We start from the raw sequence: 18,967 nt of genomic DNA, 5'->3' as shown, positions 1-18,967 counted from the left end.
CCGTGGACAATCCGAACGGCAGCGTCTGAAACTGATAGTGACAGTTTTGTACAACGAACCTGAGGTACCCCTGGTGTGAGGGGTAAATTGGAACGTGGAGATACGCATCCTTGATGTCCAAGGATACCATAAAGTCCCCCTCTTCCAGGTTCGCTATCACTGCTCTGAGTGACTCCATCTTGAACTTGAACTTCTTTATGTACAGGTTCAAGGACTTCAGATTTAGAATAGGCCTTACCGAGCCATCCGGCTTCGGTACCACAAAAAGAGTGGAATAATACCCCTTCCCTTGTTGTAGAAGAGGTACCTTGACTATCACCTGCTGAGAGTACAGCTTGTGAATGGCTTCCAAAACCGTCTCCCTTTCGGAGGGGGACGTTGGTAAAGCAGACTTCAGGAAACGGCGAGGTGGATCTGTCTCTAATTCCAACCTGTACCCTTGAGATATTATCTGCAGGATCCAGGGATCTACCTGCGAGTGAGCCCACTGCGCGCTGTAATTTTTGAGACGACCCCCCACCGTCCCCGAGTCCGCTTGAGAAGCCCCAGCGTCATGCTGAGGCTTTTGTAGAAGCCGGGGAGGGCTTCTGTTCCTGGGAAGGAGCTGCCTGTTGCTGTCTCTTCCCTCGACCTCTGCCTCGTGGCAGATATGAATAGCCCTTTGCTCTCTTATTTTTAAAGGAACGAAAGGGCTGCGGTTGAAAGGTCGGTGCCTTTTTCTGTTGGGGAGTGACTTGAGGTAGAAAGGTGGATTTCCCGGCTGTAGCCGTGGCCACCAAATCTGATAGACCGACTCCAAATAACTCCTCCCCTTTATACTGCAAAACTTCCATATGCCGTTTTGAATCCGCATCGCCTGTCCACTGTCGCGTCCATAAAGCTCTTCTGGCCGAAATGGACATAGCACTTACCCGTGATGCCAGTGTGCAGATATCCCTCTGTGCATCACGCATATAAAGAAATGCATCCTTTATTTGTTCTAACGACAGTAAAATATTGTCCCTGTCCAGGGTATCAATATTTTCAATCAGGGACTCTGACCAAACTACCCCAGCACTGCACATCCAGGCAGTCGCTATAGCTGGTCGTAGTATAACACCTGCATGTGTGTATATACTTTTTTGGATATTTTCCATCCTCCTATCTGATGGATCTTTAAGTGCGGCCGTCTCAGGAGAGGGTAACGCCACTTGTTTAGATAAGCGTGTTAGCGCCTTGTCCACCCTAGGAGGTGTTTCCCAGCGCTCCCTAACCTCTGGCGGGAAAGGGTATAATGCCAATAATTTCTTTGAAATTATCAGCTTTTTATCAGGGGCAACCCACGCTTCATTACACACGTCATTTAATTCTTCTGATTCAGGAAAAACTATAGGTAGTTTTTTCACACCCCACATAATACCCTGTTTAGTGGTACCTGTAGTATCAGCTAAATGTAACGCCTCCTTCATTGCCAAAATCATATAACGTGTGGCCCTACTGGAAAATATGGTTGATTCGTCACTGTCACCACTGGAGTCAGTGCCTGTGTCTGGGTCTGTGTCGACCGACTGAGGCAAAGGGCGTTTCACAGCCCCTGACGGTGTTTGAGTCGCCTGGACAGGCACTAATTGATTGTCCGGCCGTCTCATGTCGTCAAACGACTGCTTTAGCGTGTTGACACTATCCCGTAGTTCCATAAATAAAGGCATCCATTCTGGTGTCGACTCCCTAGGGGGTGACATCCTCATATTTGGCAATTGCTCCGCCTCCACGCCAATATCGTCCTCATACATGTCGACACACACGTACCGACACACAGCAGACACACAGGGAATGCTCCTAACGAAGACAGGACCCACTAGCCCTTTGGGGAGACAGAGGGAGAGTTTGCCAGCACACACCAAAAGCGCTATATATATATCAGGGATAGCCTTATAATAAGTGCTCCCTTATAGCTGCTTTGTTATATCAAAATATCGCCATAAATTTGCCCCCCCTCTCTGTTTTACCCTGTTTCTGTAGTGCAGTGCAGGGGAGAGACTTGGGAGCCGTCCTGACCAGCGGAGCTGTGAGAGGAAATGGCGCCGTGTGCTGAGGAGATAGGCCCCGCCCCTTTTCTGGCGGGCTCGTCTCCCGCTATTTAGAGAAATCAGGCAGGGGTTAAATATCTCCATATAGCCTCTGGGGGCTATATGTGAGGTATTTTTAGCCTTTATATAGGTTACATTTGCCTCCCAGGGCGCCCCCCCCCAGCGCCCTGCACCCTCAGTGACCGCGTGTGAAGTGTGCTGAGAGGAAAATGGCGCACAGCTGCAGTGCTGTGCGCTACCTTTAGAAGACTGCAGGAGTCTTCAGCCGCCGATTCTGGACCTCTTCTGACTTCAGCATCTGCAAGGGGGCCGGCGGCGCGGCTCCGGTGACCATCCAGGCTGTACCTGTGATCGTCCCTCTGGAGCTTGATGTCCAGTCGCCAAGAAGCCAATCCATCCTGCACGCAGGTGAGTTGACTCCTTCTCCCCTCAGTCCCTCGCTGCAGTGATCCTGTTGCCAGCAGGAATCACTGTAAAATAAAAAACCTAGCTAAACTTTTTCTAAGCAGCTCTTTAGGAGAGCCACCTAGATTGCACCCTTCTCGGCCGGGCACAAAAATCTAACAGGAGTCTGGAGGAGGGTCATAGGGGGAGGAGCCAGTGCACACCACCTGATCTGGAAAAGCTTTACTTTTTGTGCCCTGTCTCCTGCGGAGCCGCTATTCCCCCCATGGTCCTTTCAGGAACCCCAGCATCCACTAGGACGATAGAGAAAGGTATATATATATATATATATATATATACACACACAGAGAAAAAACCACAGCACTCACCACACCAGAAGTGGGGCACAGCCATGCACTTACCACTCACAGGGTGGGGTGCATGTAACACAGCACTCTCCACCACAAAAGCGGGGCACACAGCTGTACTTACCACTCACAGGGCGGGGTGTATGTAGCCCATGACCACATCGCTGAAGTAGTCAGGTTTTAAGACTCTGTGATAGTGTAGGACCTGCATGAAGGTGGGGTACCTTGAAAATCGGTATGCAGGCTTCCGTGCATTGGCCAATCGACCAACTAAACCCCCATCATTTATTTATTGAACTGTTGAGGATAAGTGAGTTTACTTTGGTGAGTGCTGGGTTCTTTGTTTGTATATATATATATATATATATATTAGTGTGTACACACTAGACAATTTGAACAAAATCGCTAAAGATATCTTCTTAAGATGCAACAAACGACACACATGAGTGTGTACACACTGGATGATGTGGACGATTTGTCATTCCGATTAGGCTCAAAACAACAAATAGCTCATGTGTTTCAAGTCACCCAGCAGGTGCACAGGTGTACTCATTATTCACTGACTCACACACTGATTCCACAGGTGGAGCTAATTATTTTACTTGTGATTCTATGAGGAGACCAGGAAAACGTGAACCGTTGGGAGTACTTGAGTACTGAGTTTGGGAACCACTGGTCTAGTGTGTACCCAGCTTTACTACTGGGATTAAAAAAATAATATTTGGGGGGTGACTGCTGCAATGTGCCGCATGACCTCTATTTGACTACAAATGTGTGCTCACTAAGCTGTACTAAAATTGCGCAATAAACCGCCCTATCTCGCACCATAGTATTGGAGACAGTGGTGCGTCATGTTACAGGCTGTTCTCTCAAACATATAAAAAACATATATGAAATATGCAAGAAAGAGCACATTCAACTGTGTAAAATTCACACAAATATTTTCTTAAAAGTAGCACAATATTAACAAAAAATAGGCTTAACATTAGGGGAAAATTAACATCAAATTAGGAAAAAAGTAGAAAAAAAGCATTTAAACAATCAGCATTGCGGTCTACACAGCAGACTGACAATGTGGCTTAAAGTGGAAAATCATGTCAGTGTTCTCTCCAGATCAATTTTACGGGTGTACTATCTTGCACCAGGGATCCAATAGGCCAAAATCGTAGTTGTTCTGCACTTATGTTACTGTGACAGGGGAAGATGTATGAAGCAGTGATAAGAGTTGAGAAGTGAGCCAATGGAGAAGTTGTCCATAGCAACCAATCAGCTTTGAGGTAGTATTTATCAATCAGAATCAGCTTTATTGGCCAGGTGTACTCACGTACACTAGGAATTTTTTGTGGTACAATGCATCGCCAAGCAGCAACATGAAGGGGGAATACATAGCACAAGAAGGGGGAAAAACGTAGCATACATTACAAACATTACACATATGAGTTGATATTGCACATTGCAACTGCACAATAGACTCGATATATTAGACATATTACACATGTAAGACTAAAAACGAAGGCTGCTTGGCAGAGCAGCACCGAGGCAGCCATCCGCGGCACCAACTAGAACTCAAACAACGCACAACGCATCAAAAGATAAACCACATAGACAATAAAAAATAAATAAATAAAAAAGCACACAGAAACAATAATGCATGATTGGTGTAGGCATTTTGGGTAATAACCTCCAGGGGTTGTGTATTCCACCCTCACAAGGTACCAGGTGTGGCAGCCATCTTAGGCGCACTGCTTAGGAATACCCAAGGTGGAATAGTCCACCCCTAGAAGAGAACACAAAATGGGGAGATTGCAGTGTCCTTAAGTTCAGAGTAGGGTTCCAATAAAACCATCAGGTCCATGTATTTTTCATCCCATCCACAAGCACACCAGATAAGGCAGCCATGTTGGGTGCACTACGAAGGTTACACAATGGGAGATGAGCCACACAAGGGCCAAATGCATGTATGGGAAAACTGACACGTGTGTAGGAGTATGCTATACCCTACATGGAAAGATCCAAATGAAGCACACCCTGCCCATGGAGGAACCATCCGAGGCAGCCATGTGGGGCGCACTGCGTAGTTTTACTGCTGGCAGGGAGTGCAACCAATGGAGGTACACAAGTACATTCTATAAAATTATACATAGCAGCTTATCAGTTCTCCACGCTTTTCCCTGCTCATACATCTCCCCCATGGTGCAGTTTGTACAGCGGATACATTGCAGAGAGGGCGGATAAAGAGTGCAGACATGCATTGTTTCTCTCAGCGGGTAGCACTGTGTCTCAGCATATACTGCTGGACACAACTATATATGTGTCCGGCCAGCAAGTGGGCAATATCTGTAAGAGTCTTTACAAAAGATGTCTACCTCCAGCCAGATTACACTGACCACAACTGACTACTTCTTAATGCCAACTGGCTGCCAACATTTTCTAGAGAGAACGCTGCAAGTTGTCCTACTGTATATGCATTTTGGATATTATATATTTTAACAGTTCTTGAACATTGCCAGGTGGGTTCTTTAGATCCGATTCCCATAAGATCTCCTAAAGGAACTACCATCACTTGTGGTAGTGGGTGCAACCAGCAAGCAGGCAGCACCCAGAGAAGATGAGACAACCACTAGATAGCACCCAGAGAAAATGCTACAGGACTCTCCCCTCAGTCACAGGAAGCACAGGTCAGCTGTACCTTGGAGAAGACTACAGTGGTCAGGATACAGATTTATTCAGGGGCCTGAGTGTGTTACATCACACAGTATGTCTTAGCCAAATGGGTGTCACTTTGTTTAACACCAAGACCAGTTAGATTTCCCACAGCCACGCACTGCAGGACTTGAGGAGACCACATGAAAGTTGTCATTAGAATTGTGGGGATTGTGATTTGTAGTGTGAAAACCAATTCTCAAGTTACTGTCCACTGACTCAAGAAATAATGACTACAAAGGAATAGTGCAATCCCTATGCAAATAGAAAAACCTGAAGTTTCTTGCAGTCAAGTTCCTGAAACAACTAGTAGTACTACTGGTTCAGCTGACATAACTGAGACCAGGGGGTACATTTACTAAGATGGGAGTTCTATGTAAGATGGGATGCTGCCAATAGCAACCAATCAGATTTCAGGTATTATCTTGTAGAAGGTGCTAGATAAATGAGAAGTAGAATCTGATTGGTTGCCATGGGCAACATCCCATCTTAAATAGAACTCCCATCTAAGTAAATTTACCCCCAGGAACTGTTCTTAGCATAATTGCATAGAAGGAACATGACTTTGGATGACCTATAATTGTTAACCTGTTTGACATGAATAAAATATTATTTTTGGACCAAGCATCCTTTAGAGGGTACTAAACACAATTCCTTTCATTAGATTTTTGTTAAGTGAGTAGTTAATAAATATTTAGCAGTCATGAAAATAAACACAAAGCATAGTTAATAGAAGCTCTTGCACTCACCAAAAAAGATGGAAGCTTCTGTGTGATAGTAACCATTTTGTTGCTTTTTCTTTAACATTGAACAAAGATCCAGTCGCACCAATGTGTCCTCTCCAAAGTAATGGTCTTGGAAATCCTTGTACAGACTTGTGTCAATCTTTTTAATTCCCTGTACAATGCAATAAATGTTTAGTCTCATGCTAGGGTACACAACAAGTTACAGAAATGCAGAGAAAGGCAATACCTTAGCTTGTAGCAGGATGCAATGTGGCAAAAATGATTTCATACTGATGCAGTCACAAACTATATACACCCCCGATTATCATCCGCTTATTGATATTGACTGGCAATTGAATATGTACAAAAAAAGATATATAGTGTTCATTTTAGCACCCTGCACCTAATCAATGAGGAGGGCATATTTTAATTATGGAGGGAGCCATTTTTATACGTGAATATTCGCTACATCATGTATAATTGTTTGCCCTTAAAAATGAATTTATGCCCTCCTCAGTGATTAAGTGCAGGGTGCTAGACTGAACATTACTATACAAAACAACAGAGTGCCTATCACCTAAAAGTGAAGCAAGCACCAGTGATCTTCATCTGCACAGTTTACCACATATATATCTGCAAGATATATTGGCAACAGCTGTGTTGCAGGGCCGACGCAATATGTCCGTGAACAACTTTGTACACAGACATATTGGGTGTACACATCCGTCGATCTGAATGCGATATAGAGTTCATCGATATGACAAACTATATCGACCAGTGTGTACCCCGCCTTAGGTGGGTAGGAGGATATACTTTTGATTTTTTACTTATTTGCACAGCGTGACCCTTATCATACACCTATAGGGGGTCATTCCGAGTTGATCGTTAGCAGCTTTCGTTCGCTGCGCAGCAATCAGGCAAAAAAACGGCACTTCTGCTCATGCGTATGCGGCGCAATGCGCACGCGCGCCGTACTAATGTAACGAACGATGTAGTTTCACACAAGGTCTAGTGAAGCTTTTCAGTCGCACTGCTGGCCGCAAAGTGATTGACATGGAGTGGGCGTTTCTGGGTGTCAACTGACCGTTTTCAGGGAGTGTTCAGAAAAACGCAGGCGTGCCAGGAAAAACGCAGGCGTGGCTGGGCGAACGCAGGGCGTGTTCATGACGTCAAAACAGGAACTGAATAGTCTGAAGTGATCGCAAGCGCTGAGTAGGTCTGAAGCTACTCTGAAACTGCACAAAATGATTTTGTAGCCGCTCTGCGATCCTTTCGTTCGCATTTCTGCTAAGCTAAAATACACTCCCAGTGGGAGGCAGCATAGCGTTTGCACGGCTGCTAAAAACTGCTAGCGAGCGATCAACTCGGAATGACCCCCATAGTCCCTTCTAGTCTGTTAAAGCTTCTTCATGTACACAGGAAAAATAGGATTTTAATTACCTACCGGTAAATCCTTTTCTCGTAGTCCATAAGGGATATTGGGGGAATCTAGTACGATGGGGTATAGACGGGGTCCAAAGGAGCCGGTGCACTTTAAATTTCTTCAACTGGGTGTGCTGACTCCTCCACTCTATGCCCCCTCCCACAGGCCGTTATAGGTAAACAAGTGCCCGAAGGAGAAAGGACATACTTGAGAGAAGGAACATAACGAGTGGTGAGATTTATACACCAGCACTCCACTAACATAAACCAACCAGCAACGGCTGGTAACAAAACAGCAACAGCTGAACAGGTAACCATATAAGAGACAACCTGCAGAAAAGTCAACACAATGAGGCGGGCACCCAATATTCTTTATGGACTACGAGAAAAGGATTTACTGGTAGGTAATTAAAATCCTATTTTATCTAGCATCCGTAAAGGATATCGGGGGAATCTAGTAAGATGGGGACGTCCCAAAGCTTCCAGAACGGGCGGGAATGTGCGGAGACTTCTGCAGCACCGCCTGCCTAAACTGGGTATCCTTTTTGGCCAGGATATCAAACCTGTAGCACTTCACAAAGGTGTTCTTCTCCGACCAGGTAGCAGCTCGGCATAGTTGCAAGGCCGAGATTTCACGGGCAGCTGCCCAGGAAGACCCCACCGATCTTGTAGAGTGGGCCTTCAGAGACTGTGGAACAGGTAAGGCTGCCGACACATAGGCCTGTTGGATGGTAACCTAAGCCAACGAGCAATAGACTGCTTTGAAGCAGGGAAACCCTTTTTCTGTGCATTGTATAGCACGAACAAGGAATCAGTCTTTCTGATTCGAGCCGTTCTCTTGACATAGATCTTCAAGGCTCACACTGCATCCAATGCCTCCGGAGGAGCAGAAGTGCCAGAACCTGATGGAACCACAATAGGTTGATTCAAGTGGAACGCAGAGACAACCTTCGGCAGGAACTGCTGCCTATTCCTGAGCTCCGCTCTGTCCTCGTAAAAGACCAAATAGGGACTTTTACACGATAAGGCCCCCAGTTCTGAGACATGCCTAGCAGAAGCCAGGGCCAGTAACATCACCGTCTTCCACGTGAGGTACTTGTCTTCTACCGTCAACAGAGGTTCAAACCAGGAGGACTTAGAAATTCCAACACAACACTCAAATCCCAGGGTGCCGTGGGCTGCACAAAAGGAGGCTGAATGTGAAGCTCCCCTTGCAAGAAGGTCTGCACTTCTGGCACCACTGCCAATTTCTTCTGAAAGAAAATGGAGAGAGCTGAAATCTGGACCTTAATGGAACCCAGACGTAAGCCCTTATCCACACCAGTCTGCAGGAAACGGAGGAAACGTCCCAAGTAGAACTCTGCAGGCGGATACTTGCGGTCCTTGTACCAAGAGACATATCTCCTCCAGATATGATGATATGGTTTTGACGTCACAGGTTTTCTGGCATGAACCATGGTAGCAATAACCTTTTTGTAAAGTCCGTTGTGAGCTAAGATATTCCGCTCAACTTCCATGCCGTCAAAAGAAGCCACCGTAAGTCCGGGTAGACGAACGGTCCCTGCTGAAGAAGATCTCTTTTCAGTGGTAGAGGCCAAGGGTCTTCGACGAACCTGCCCACATGCCTAGAAGATCCACGTACCAAGCCCTCCGGGGCCAATCACAATTGCCTGAACGCCTTTATTCCTGATTCGCTAGAGCACACTTGGGAGCAATGGAATCAGAGGAAACAGGTAGACCAGCCAGTAAGGCCAAGGTGACGTCAGTGCATCTACTGCCCTCGCCTTAGAGTCCCTGGTTTGTGAGCATTACCAACAAAGCCTCTTGTTGAGTCGAGAAGCCATCATGTCTATTTGTGGGCAGCCCCACCGATCGATGATCTGCTGAAACACCTGATGGTGAAGCCCCCAATCTCCTGGGTGGAGATTGTGATGACTCAGGAAGTCTGCATCCCAGTTGTCTACTCCCAGAATGAAGATTGCGGACTTTGCTCTTGCATTTCTTTCTGCCCAGAAGAGTATTCTTGATACCTCTCGCATGCAGGCCCTGTTTTTTGTCCCTCCTTGTCGATTGATGTACGCCACTGCCGTGGCATTGGCTGACTATACTTGGATCGCGTGATCACTGAGTAAAGGAGAGGCCTGAACCAGAGCATTGTAGATCACCCAAAGTTCCAAAATGTTGATCGGAAGTAGGACTTTGTGGGCTGACCACCTGCCCTGGAACAGAGCCCCTTGGGTGACAGCTCCCCATCCTCTGAGACTCACATTCGTTGTGAAGAGGATCCAATCCTGAATCCCAAAACTGCAGCCTTCGTGTAGATTTGAAGACTGCAGCCACCACAGGGGGGAAATCCTGGCCTGAGGTGACAGCCGTATTATCTGGTGCATCTGAAGATATGATCCGGACCACTTGCTCAGGAGATCCAACTGAAATGTTCTGGCATGGAACCTTCCATATTGGATAGCCTCGTATGAGGCTACCATCCTCCCCAATAATCTTATGCAAAGAAGGATGGATACCCGAGCAGGTCGGAGAACCATGCGGACCATCTCCTGAAGTGTTCTCGCTTTGTCCTCTGGGAGGAATACTTTCTAGGCCACAGTATCCAGCAACTTTCCCAGGAACAGGAGCCGCTGAGTCGGCTCCAGGTGGGACTTCTGTAAATTGAGAATCCACCCATGGTGTGATGGAAGTTGGATAGTGCGGTCGATATCGAGCAATAAAAGCTCCCTGGATTTTGCTTTTATCAGGAGATCGTCCAGGTAAGGGACAAAATTGACCCCCTGGACCCGGAGCTGGAACATCATCTCCGCCATCACCTTCGTGAACACCCTCGAAGCTGTGGACAGGCCGAAGGTAGCGCCTGGAACTGGTAGTGATCGTCCAGTAGGGCAAACCGCAGGAGGTGGCCAAATTGGAATATGGAGATAGGCGTCCTTGATATCCAGGGAGACCATGAATTCCTGTTCTTCCAGGCCCGCAATCACTGCTTGCAAGAATTCCATCTTGAACTTGAAAATCTTAAGGTAAGGGTTCAAGGATTTTAGATTCAAAATGGGCCTTAACGAACCATCCGGTTTCTGTACTACAAACAGGTTGGAGTAATAACCCTTTCCCCATTGTTGTATTGGCACTTGAACAATGACTTGGGACTGGACCAACTATAGGATGGCCTGTTGCAGCGTAACTTGTGTATCCTCCAAAGCTGGCAAGCTTGATTTAAAAAATCGTTGGGGAGGAGCACTGTCGAACTCCAACTTGTAGCCCTGAGAAATGAGGTCCCGTACCCAGGCATTCTGGCAGGACCCTTCCTAGATGCAGCTGAAGTGAGGCAGCAGAGTCCCCACCTCGAGATCCCCAACTCAACCCCAAAGAGCCATTCCCCAGTAAAGGAGAAAGACTCCACACTGCGCTTGGACTCCGCGTCCGCTATCCATTGACGCAACCACAAGGCCCTGCGCACCGACACTGCATGGCAGAGGTCCTAGAATTAATATTGCCTATCTCCTTGAGAGAGTCACACAGGATGCGAGCAGTGTCCTGAATGTGCCTTAGGAGAGTCACCGTAGTACCCAGGGGCATATCCCCGGAGAGGCCCTCCTGAATTTGAGTAGCCCACGTATGTATGGCATGGGTCATCCAGCAACCTGCTGTGACCGGCCTTTGTGATACACCCGCTGCAGTGAAGATAGACTTCAGCGGTCTCTATTTTCTGTCCCCAGGGTCCTTTATGGTAAAGGAGCCCGGGGCAGGGAGGACCGCCTTTTTAGATAGGCGAGAGACTGATATGTCAACAGCAAGGGGTTCTTCACAGAATTTCCTGCCTTCAGGAGCAAATGGGAAAGTGTGCAAAAACTTTTTTGACACTTGGTATTTTTTATCTGGATTTTTCCAGGCTAACTTAAATAGGGCATCTAATGCTGCAGAATCAGGGAAAGTGACACTTTGCTTGTTCTGTGTAAAGAAGAACGACTGCTGTGTCGCAATGTCCTCTAAAGGGAGCTTTAACACGTTCCATATAGCTAGAATGAGAGGTTCAATACCCTGGGCAGAAGGGGAATCCCCTCTAGTGGGATCCAAGTCCTCACCGTCCTCCTGTACCTCTTCATCTGAATCTAAGAGTAAAGCGGGCAACTCACATTTCCGTGGTCCCGAGTGGGAGGGAAGGGGGGGCTGTGGAGTGTCTGACCTGGTAGCGAGGTCTGCAACAGCCAGCTGCAGTAGCTGAGTTTTTTGTGCATTAGCAGTGAGTTGAGATGACATATCAGACATCATAGTTTTAATGGCACCCAGCAAGGAAGGCTCCTGACCCCCAGCCCCCTAACTGAGTTGTGAAGATTGGCTGCATTGTTCACAGGATACAGAATCAGATGTTGAGGGAGAGAATCTGATGTGACACACTGCATAATTTGTGTTTTACCATGGTCACAGTAAATCACACTTACATACATATACACACAGACAAGTAATAAATTAGCAAGCCTGCACTTACTGTATGTGAGAGGGAGACAAAAGGAAGGGACCAGCACACCCAAGCTAAACAGCCTCAGTGAGGCTGCAAGCTCATATTACAAGGTGAAAGACCTATGATTACTGTCCTTTACAGGACAGATTGTGTACAATAGCGGCTCTCCCCCTCTGCTACACCCCTGTACCAGTTTTCCAGCATTTCCTGAGAGTCTGGAGGAGCCGTGTGTGTCTGCTGCGGCAGCTGTAAGCAGAGGAAGGCGCCAAAACACAGCTGGTCAAGCTCTGAGGTAACTATGCCCCCCCCCCCCCCCCCCCCCCCCCAATGGCACCGGGGCTACAGTGTTTTTTATACTGGTAATGTCTCTTAAACAGCTTAAAAACATCACACAAGTGCTAGTTTAAGCCACCGCTAGCCAGTGTACACAGGTGGCTATAGCGGGTCCCCCACAGTAGGGTCTCGTATGCCTCCCCTGCGTATCAGCCACACCTAGAACCGGGGGATCCCCCTAGCGGGGGCCCCGGTTTGTACTCACCACTGTCGTCACCTTCAGGCTATTGTTAGGGGTGTGCAGTGCGCTGCGATTGTGACCGCCAAGGCGCAGTCCCCCGCTATACAACAACCTCTCATGACGGTGGTCCTGCAGCGGGGAAGCGGCTCTGACACCTCGCAAAACCAGTGACCGCCCCCCCCCTAACTCCCATGGTGCAGATATGCTGTTGCCCAAACAGCATACAGAAAATAATAAAAGTCTTAAAAGAAACTGAAGAAAACTCTCTGGAGCTCCCAGAGCGTGCATCCTCTCCTGAGAGCACTTTTTTCTAAACTGCCTGTGGAAGGGGGCATAGAGGGGAGGAGCCAACAGTTGAAGAAATTTAATGTGCACCGGTTCCTTTGTACCCCGTCTATACCCCATAGTACTAGATTCCCCCAATATCCCTTATGGATGCTACAGAAAACAAGTTAAGACACACTGGTGCTACAAGCACCTAAAAAACTAGTGGCATGATTCAGAGGTGGATGCAGCTGCTGTGTGTAAATGCATCTTGTGTAAATAGATGCTTCCAGCATGCTTCTGTGATCTGCTGCTGCGTACAAGAATCTGCAAAAACATTGGCCATCTGTGAAACCCCCATGTTATGCAAGATGACTGGTGTTTTAACTATGTGAAATATTTGTCGGAAATGAGGCGACACGCCCCTATTTTGCAGGCCATTCCCCATCACCGCCCCCACTTCGCATTCTAAATGGCTGCAGCTTGTCAATCATGCTGGGTCCTCGGGGAACTGAGAGCAACAACACAGGACCCGTTCTGCACATCCACACAGGGATTGCACGTATGCACTATAATTAGTGACTCACTTTAGCAAAACAAGTGGGTTTTGCTACTCATAATTAAGTCCTAGGTAAGTTGTATTTTTGATGTTCATCTTTCTGTAGCTTAATGAAATGTAAGAGTTTGCATATGCTGAGTATTAGATAAGCTATATACTGTACTACTCAATATTTTATTGATAAAATAAAACTGGGTAATAACAGACAGTAATAGAGGTAGTAGGGGCCTTGCTCGCAAGCTTACAATCTATAGGGAAACAGGCATTGATACACAACTGTAGGTGTTATGCATTGCATAATGGTCCACCAGATTGCAAAAGTTCTTGTTGGGCTGTATGATATTGTCATACAGCAATTTTGGCCTGGGGTCAGGAGGAAGGGAAAGAGAAGAAAGAAAAAATACATGAGGATATGTATAAACTGTACAGTGGGGGTGTAATTGTATGGGAAAGTTTATGAAGGCTATGTTGGTGGTTCCGATAAGTTTTCCTGAAGATGTCAGCTTTCAGGGATCATTTGAAGGTTCGGAGACTAGAGGAGAGTCTTATTGTGCATGGGAGGGTAATCCACAGAGTGGGTGCAGCCTAAATAAAGTACTGCATTTGTGAATGAGAACAAATAATGAGTGTGGATGAGAGACGTAGATATTGTGAAGAGCGAAGAGGTCAGGTTGGGAGATATTGGCCCTCATTCAGAGTTGATCGCTCGCTAGCTGCTTTTAGCAGCAGTACAAATGGTAAGCCGCCGCCCTCTGGGAGTGTATCTTAGTTTAGCAGAAGTGCGTACAAAAGAATTGCAGAACAGGGTTATTTTTTTTTTCAAGCAGTTTCAGAGTACCTGCAGACCTACTCCTTCCTTGCGATCACTTCAGTCTGTTTAGTTCCTGTTTTGACGTCACAAACACGCCCTGCGTTCGGCCAGCCACTCCCCCGTTTCTCCAGGCACGCCTGCGTTTTTACCTGACACGCCTGCGTTTTTTAGCACACTCCCGGAAAACGGTCAGTTACCTCCCAGAAACGCCCCATTCCTGTCAATCATTCACCGATCAACAGAGCGATGGAAAAGAGTCGCTAGCCCTTGTGTAAAACTGCATAGTTTTTTGTGAAAGTACGTCGCGCATGCGCACTGCGGCCTGTACGCATGCGCAGAAATGCCGATTTTTAGCCTGATCGCTGCGCTGCGAACAACGGCAGCTAGCGATCAACTCGGAATGACCACCATTGTGAAGAGCGAAGAGATGTACATTGGTATAGTCTGGTTAATGGCCTTGTGTGTGAGAAAAACTATTTAATATTGAATAAGGCAGAATACAGGTAAACAATGGAGGGAATGACAGAATGGACACACAGATGAAGAACGTCTAGTGAGGAAAATTTGCCTCACAGCTACATTCAGAATGGACTGTAGTGGTGAAAGTCTCTTTTCGGTAAGACCAGTAAAAAACAGGATTTTGATAACCTACCGGTTTATATCCTTTTCTCCTAGTCCGTAGAGGATGCTGGGGACGACATCAAGACCATGGGGTATAGACGGGATCCGCAGGAGACATGGGCACTCTAAAGACTTTTCATTGGGTGTGAACTGGCTCCTCCCTCTATGCCTCTCCTCCAGACTTCAGTTGTAGGAACTGTGCCCAGGAAGACTGACATTTCGAGGAAAGGAATTACTTGTGGTGAGTTATTTACCAACTCACACCCTCAACCATGCCGCACACATGGCATTCAACATAACACACGCCAACGCGCATGAACCATATGCAGCAACATGCTGAAACTAAGATAACACAACTTGTGTAACTGTAATAACTAAACCGCAGGTAAAAAAAGCACTGGGACGGGCGCCCAGCTTCCTCTACGGACTAGGAGAAAAGGATTTACCGGTAGGTTATCAAAATCCTGTTTTCTCATACGTCCTAGAGGATGCTGGGGACGACATCAAGACCATCGGGTCTATACCAAAGCTCCAGTACGGGCGGGAGAGTGCGGATGACCCTGCAGCACCGATTGACCAAACTTTAGGTCCTCATCGGCCAAGGTGTCAAACTTGTAGAACTTAGCAAATGTGTTTGACCCTGACCAAGTAGCTGCTCGGCAAAGTTGTAATGCCGAGACCCCCCGGGCAGCCGCCCAGGATGAGCCCACCTTCCTAGTGGAGTGGGCATTTACCGACGTCAGTAACAACAATCCAGCCGTAGTATGAGTTTGCTAAATCGTATTCCTAATCCAACGTGCAATAGTCTGCTTGGAAGCAGGACAGCCAATCTTGTTGTGAGCATACAGGACAAACAGAGCCTCTGTTTTCCGTATACGAACCGTCCTAGCAACATAGGCCCTCATTCCGAGTTGTTCGCTCGGTAATTTTCTTCGCATCGCAGCGATTTTCCGCTAATTGCGCATGCGCAATGTTCGCACTGCGACTGCGCCAAGTAAATTTGCTAAGAAGTTTGGTATTTTACTCACGGCATTACGAGGTTTTTTCTTCGTTCTGGTGATCGGAGTGTGATTGACAGGAAGTGGGTGTTTCTGGGCGGAAACTGGCCGTTTTATGGGTGTGTGTGAAAAAACGCTGCCGTTTCTGGGAAAAACGCGGGAGTGGCTGAAGAAACGGGGGAGTGTCTGGGCGAACGCTGGGTGTGTTTGTGACGTCAAACCAGGAACGACAAGCACTGAACTGATCGCATTGGAAGAGTAAGTCTCGAGCTACTCAGAAACTGCACAGAAAAATCTTTACGCAATATTGCGAATACTTCGTTCGCAATTCTGCTAAGCTAAGATACACTCCCAGAGGGCGGCGGTTTAGCGTGTGTAATGCTGCGAAAAGCGGCTAGCGAGCGAACAACTCGGAATGAGGGCCATAGATTTTCAAAGCTCTAACCACATCTAGAGATTTTGAATCAATGAATGTGTCAGTAACTACCGGCACTACAATAGGTTGGTTTATGTGGAAAGATGAAACCACCTTCGGAAGAAAATGTTGACGAGTTCTCAACTCTGCCCTATCTTCATGGAAGATCAGCTAAGAGCTTTTGTGAGACAAGGCCCCCAATTCAGACACCCGCCACGCGGATGCCAATGCCAAAAGCATCACCACTTTCCAAGTGAGAAACTTCAACTCTGTCTTTTGTAGAGGCTCAAACCAATCCGATTGAAGGAACTGCTATACCACGTTAAGGTCCCATGGTGCCACTGGAGGCACGAATGGAGGCTGGATGTGCAGTACCCCTTTCACGAAGGTCTGAACCTCTGGAAGAGAGGCCAATTCTGTTTGGAAGAACACTGACAAGGCCGAAATCTAGACCTTGATTGACCCCAATCGGAAGCCCGCCTCCACACCATCCTGCATAAAATTGAGAAAACGTCCTAAGTGAAACTATTCCGTAGGAGTTTTCTTGGATTCACACCAAGACACATATTTTCTCCAAATACGGTGGTAATGTTTTGACGTTACTCCCTTTCTGGCCCGAATAAGGGTGGGGGTGACTTCCTTGGGAATACCCTTCCTGGCTAGGATACGGCGCTCAACAGCCATGCCGTCAAACGTAGCCGCGGTAAGTCTTGGTACATACACGGCCCCTGCTGCAGCAGGTCCTCTCGAAGAGGAAGAGGCTGAAGATCTTCTATGAGCAACTGCTGAAGATCTGGGTACCAAGTTCTCCTTGGCCAGTCTGGGGCAATGAAGATTGCTTGAACTCTTGTTTTTCTTATGATCCTGAGTACTTTTGGGATCAGCGGAAGTGGAGGGAAGACATACACTGACGGAAACACCCACTGGGTCACAAGTGCATCCACTGCTACTGCTTGAGGGTCTCTCAACCTGGAATAGTCTCTTTGAAGCTTCTTGTTGAGACGAGACGCCATCATGTCTATTTGAGGAACTCCCCAAAGACTTGTCACCTCTGTGAAGACTTCTTGGTGGAGGCCCCACTCTTCTGGATGGAGATCGTGTCTGCTGAGGAAGTCTGCTTCCCAGTTGTCTACTCCCGGAATGAATATTGCCGACAGAGATTGTAGATGTTTTTCTGCCCAGCGGAGGATTTTTGTCGCCTCTGCCATTTCCGCTCTGCTTTTCGTTCCGCCCTGCCTGTTTATGTATGCGACTGCTGTTACATTTTCCGCCTGGATCTGCACGGGACGGTCTTGAAGAAGATGTACCGCTTGTTGAAGGCCGTTGTAAATGGATCTTAGTTCCAGAATGTTCATGTGAAGGCAGGCTTCCTGATGTGACCAACGTCCCTGGAAGTTCTCTCCCTGAGAGACTGCTCCCCAGCCTCAGAGACTTGCATCCGTGGTTACCAGGACCCAGTCCTGAATCCCGAACCTGAGTCCCTCTAGCAGGTGAGAGCTGTGCAACCACTACAGGAGCGAAATCCTGGTTCTTGACGACAGGATTATCTTTCTGTGCATGTGTAGGTGTGACCCCGACCACTTGTCCAACAGGTCCCACTGGAATACTCTGGCATGGAACCTGCCAAACTGTATGGCCTCGTAGGCCGCCACCATCTTTCCCAACAACCGAATGCACTGATGGATCGACACACTTGATGGTTTCAATATCTGTTTTACCATGTTCTGGATTTCCAGAGCCTTTTCCAGCGGAAGAAATACTCTGAACTTGTGTCTAGAATAATCCCGAGGAAGGACAACCTTGTCGTCGGTTCCAACTGTGACTTTAGGTAATTTATGATCCAACCGTGTTGTTGCAGTATTGACAGAGAGAGTGATATGTTTTGTAACAACTGCTCCCAGGATCTCGCCTTTATCAGGAGATCGTCCAGATAAGGAATTATACTGACTCCTTTCTGACGAAGGAGGACGATCATCTCCGCCATCACCTTGGTGAATACCCTCGGTGCCGTGGAGAGACCGAAAGGCAACGTCTGGAATTGGTAATGGCAATCCTGGACCGCGAATCTCAGATAAGCCTGGTGAGGAGGATAAATGGGAACATGCAGGTAAGCATCCTTTATGTCCACCGACACCAAGTAGTCCCCCTCCTCCAGACTGGCAATCACTGCCCGAAGTGATTCCATCTTGAACTTGAACCTTTTTAGGTAACAATTCAGATCTTTTAGATTTAAGATCGGTCTGACCGAGCCGTCCGGCTTCGGTACAACAAAGAGGCTGGAATAAAAACCCCTCCCTTGTTGAGACGACAGTACCAGGACTATGACCTGGTCTTGACATCATTTTTGGATTGCCGCTGTTACTGCTTCTCTTTCTGGCAGAGAAAATAAGATTTTAAACCTACCGGTAAATCTTTTTCTCCTAGTCCGTAGAGGATGCTGGGGACTCCGTAAGGACCATGGGGTATAGACGGGCTCCGCAGGAGACATGGGCACTCTAAAGACTTTAGAATGGGTGTGCACTGGCTCCTCCCTCTATGCCCCTCCTCCAGACCTCAGTTAGAGAAACTGTGCCCAGAGGAGACGGACAGTACGAGGAAAGGATTTTTGTTAATCTAAGGGCAAGATTCATACCAGCCCACACCATC

At 47.3% G+C, this 18,967-nt stretch overlaps 1 protein-coding gene across 2 annotated transcripts in view; it reads right to left on the bottom strand.

The window, feature by feature from the left end:
- The window catches only part of AKAP7 (A-kinase anchoring protein 7), a 548,135-nt gene that overhangs the window by 330,968 nt on the left and 198,200 nt on the right, over positions 1-18,967 (bottom strand). For both annotated transcript variants that reach the window (XM_063917297.1, XM_063917298.1), the window contains exon 7: positions 6,274-6,421. In XM_063917297.1, coding sequence (XP_063773367.1) covers positions 6,274-6,421 — 148 coding nt within the window. The remainder of the gene's footprint in view (positions 1-6,273; positions 6,422-18,967) is intronic.

This window comes from Pseudophryne corroboree, chromosome 4, assembly GCF_028390025.1.
Source record: "Pseudophryne corroboree isolate aPseCor3 chromosome 4, aPseCor3.hap2, whole genome shotgun sequence".
Classification (NCBI taxonomy): domain Eukaryota; kingdom Metazoa; phylum Chordata; class Amphibia; order Anura; family Myobatrachidae; genus Pseudophryne; species Pseudophryne corroboree.
This window is presented reverse-complemented; position numbering and strand designations above follow the sequence as displayed.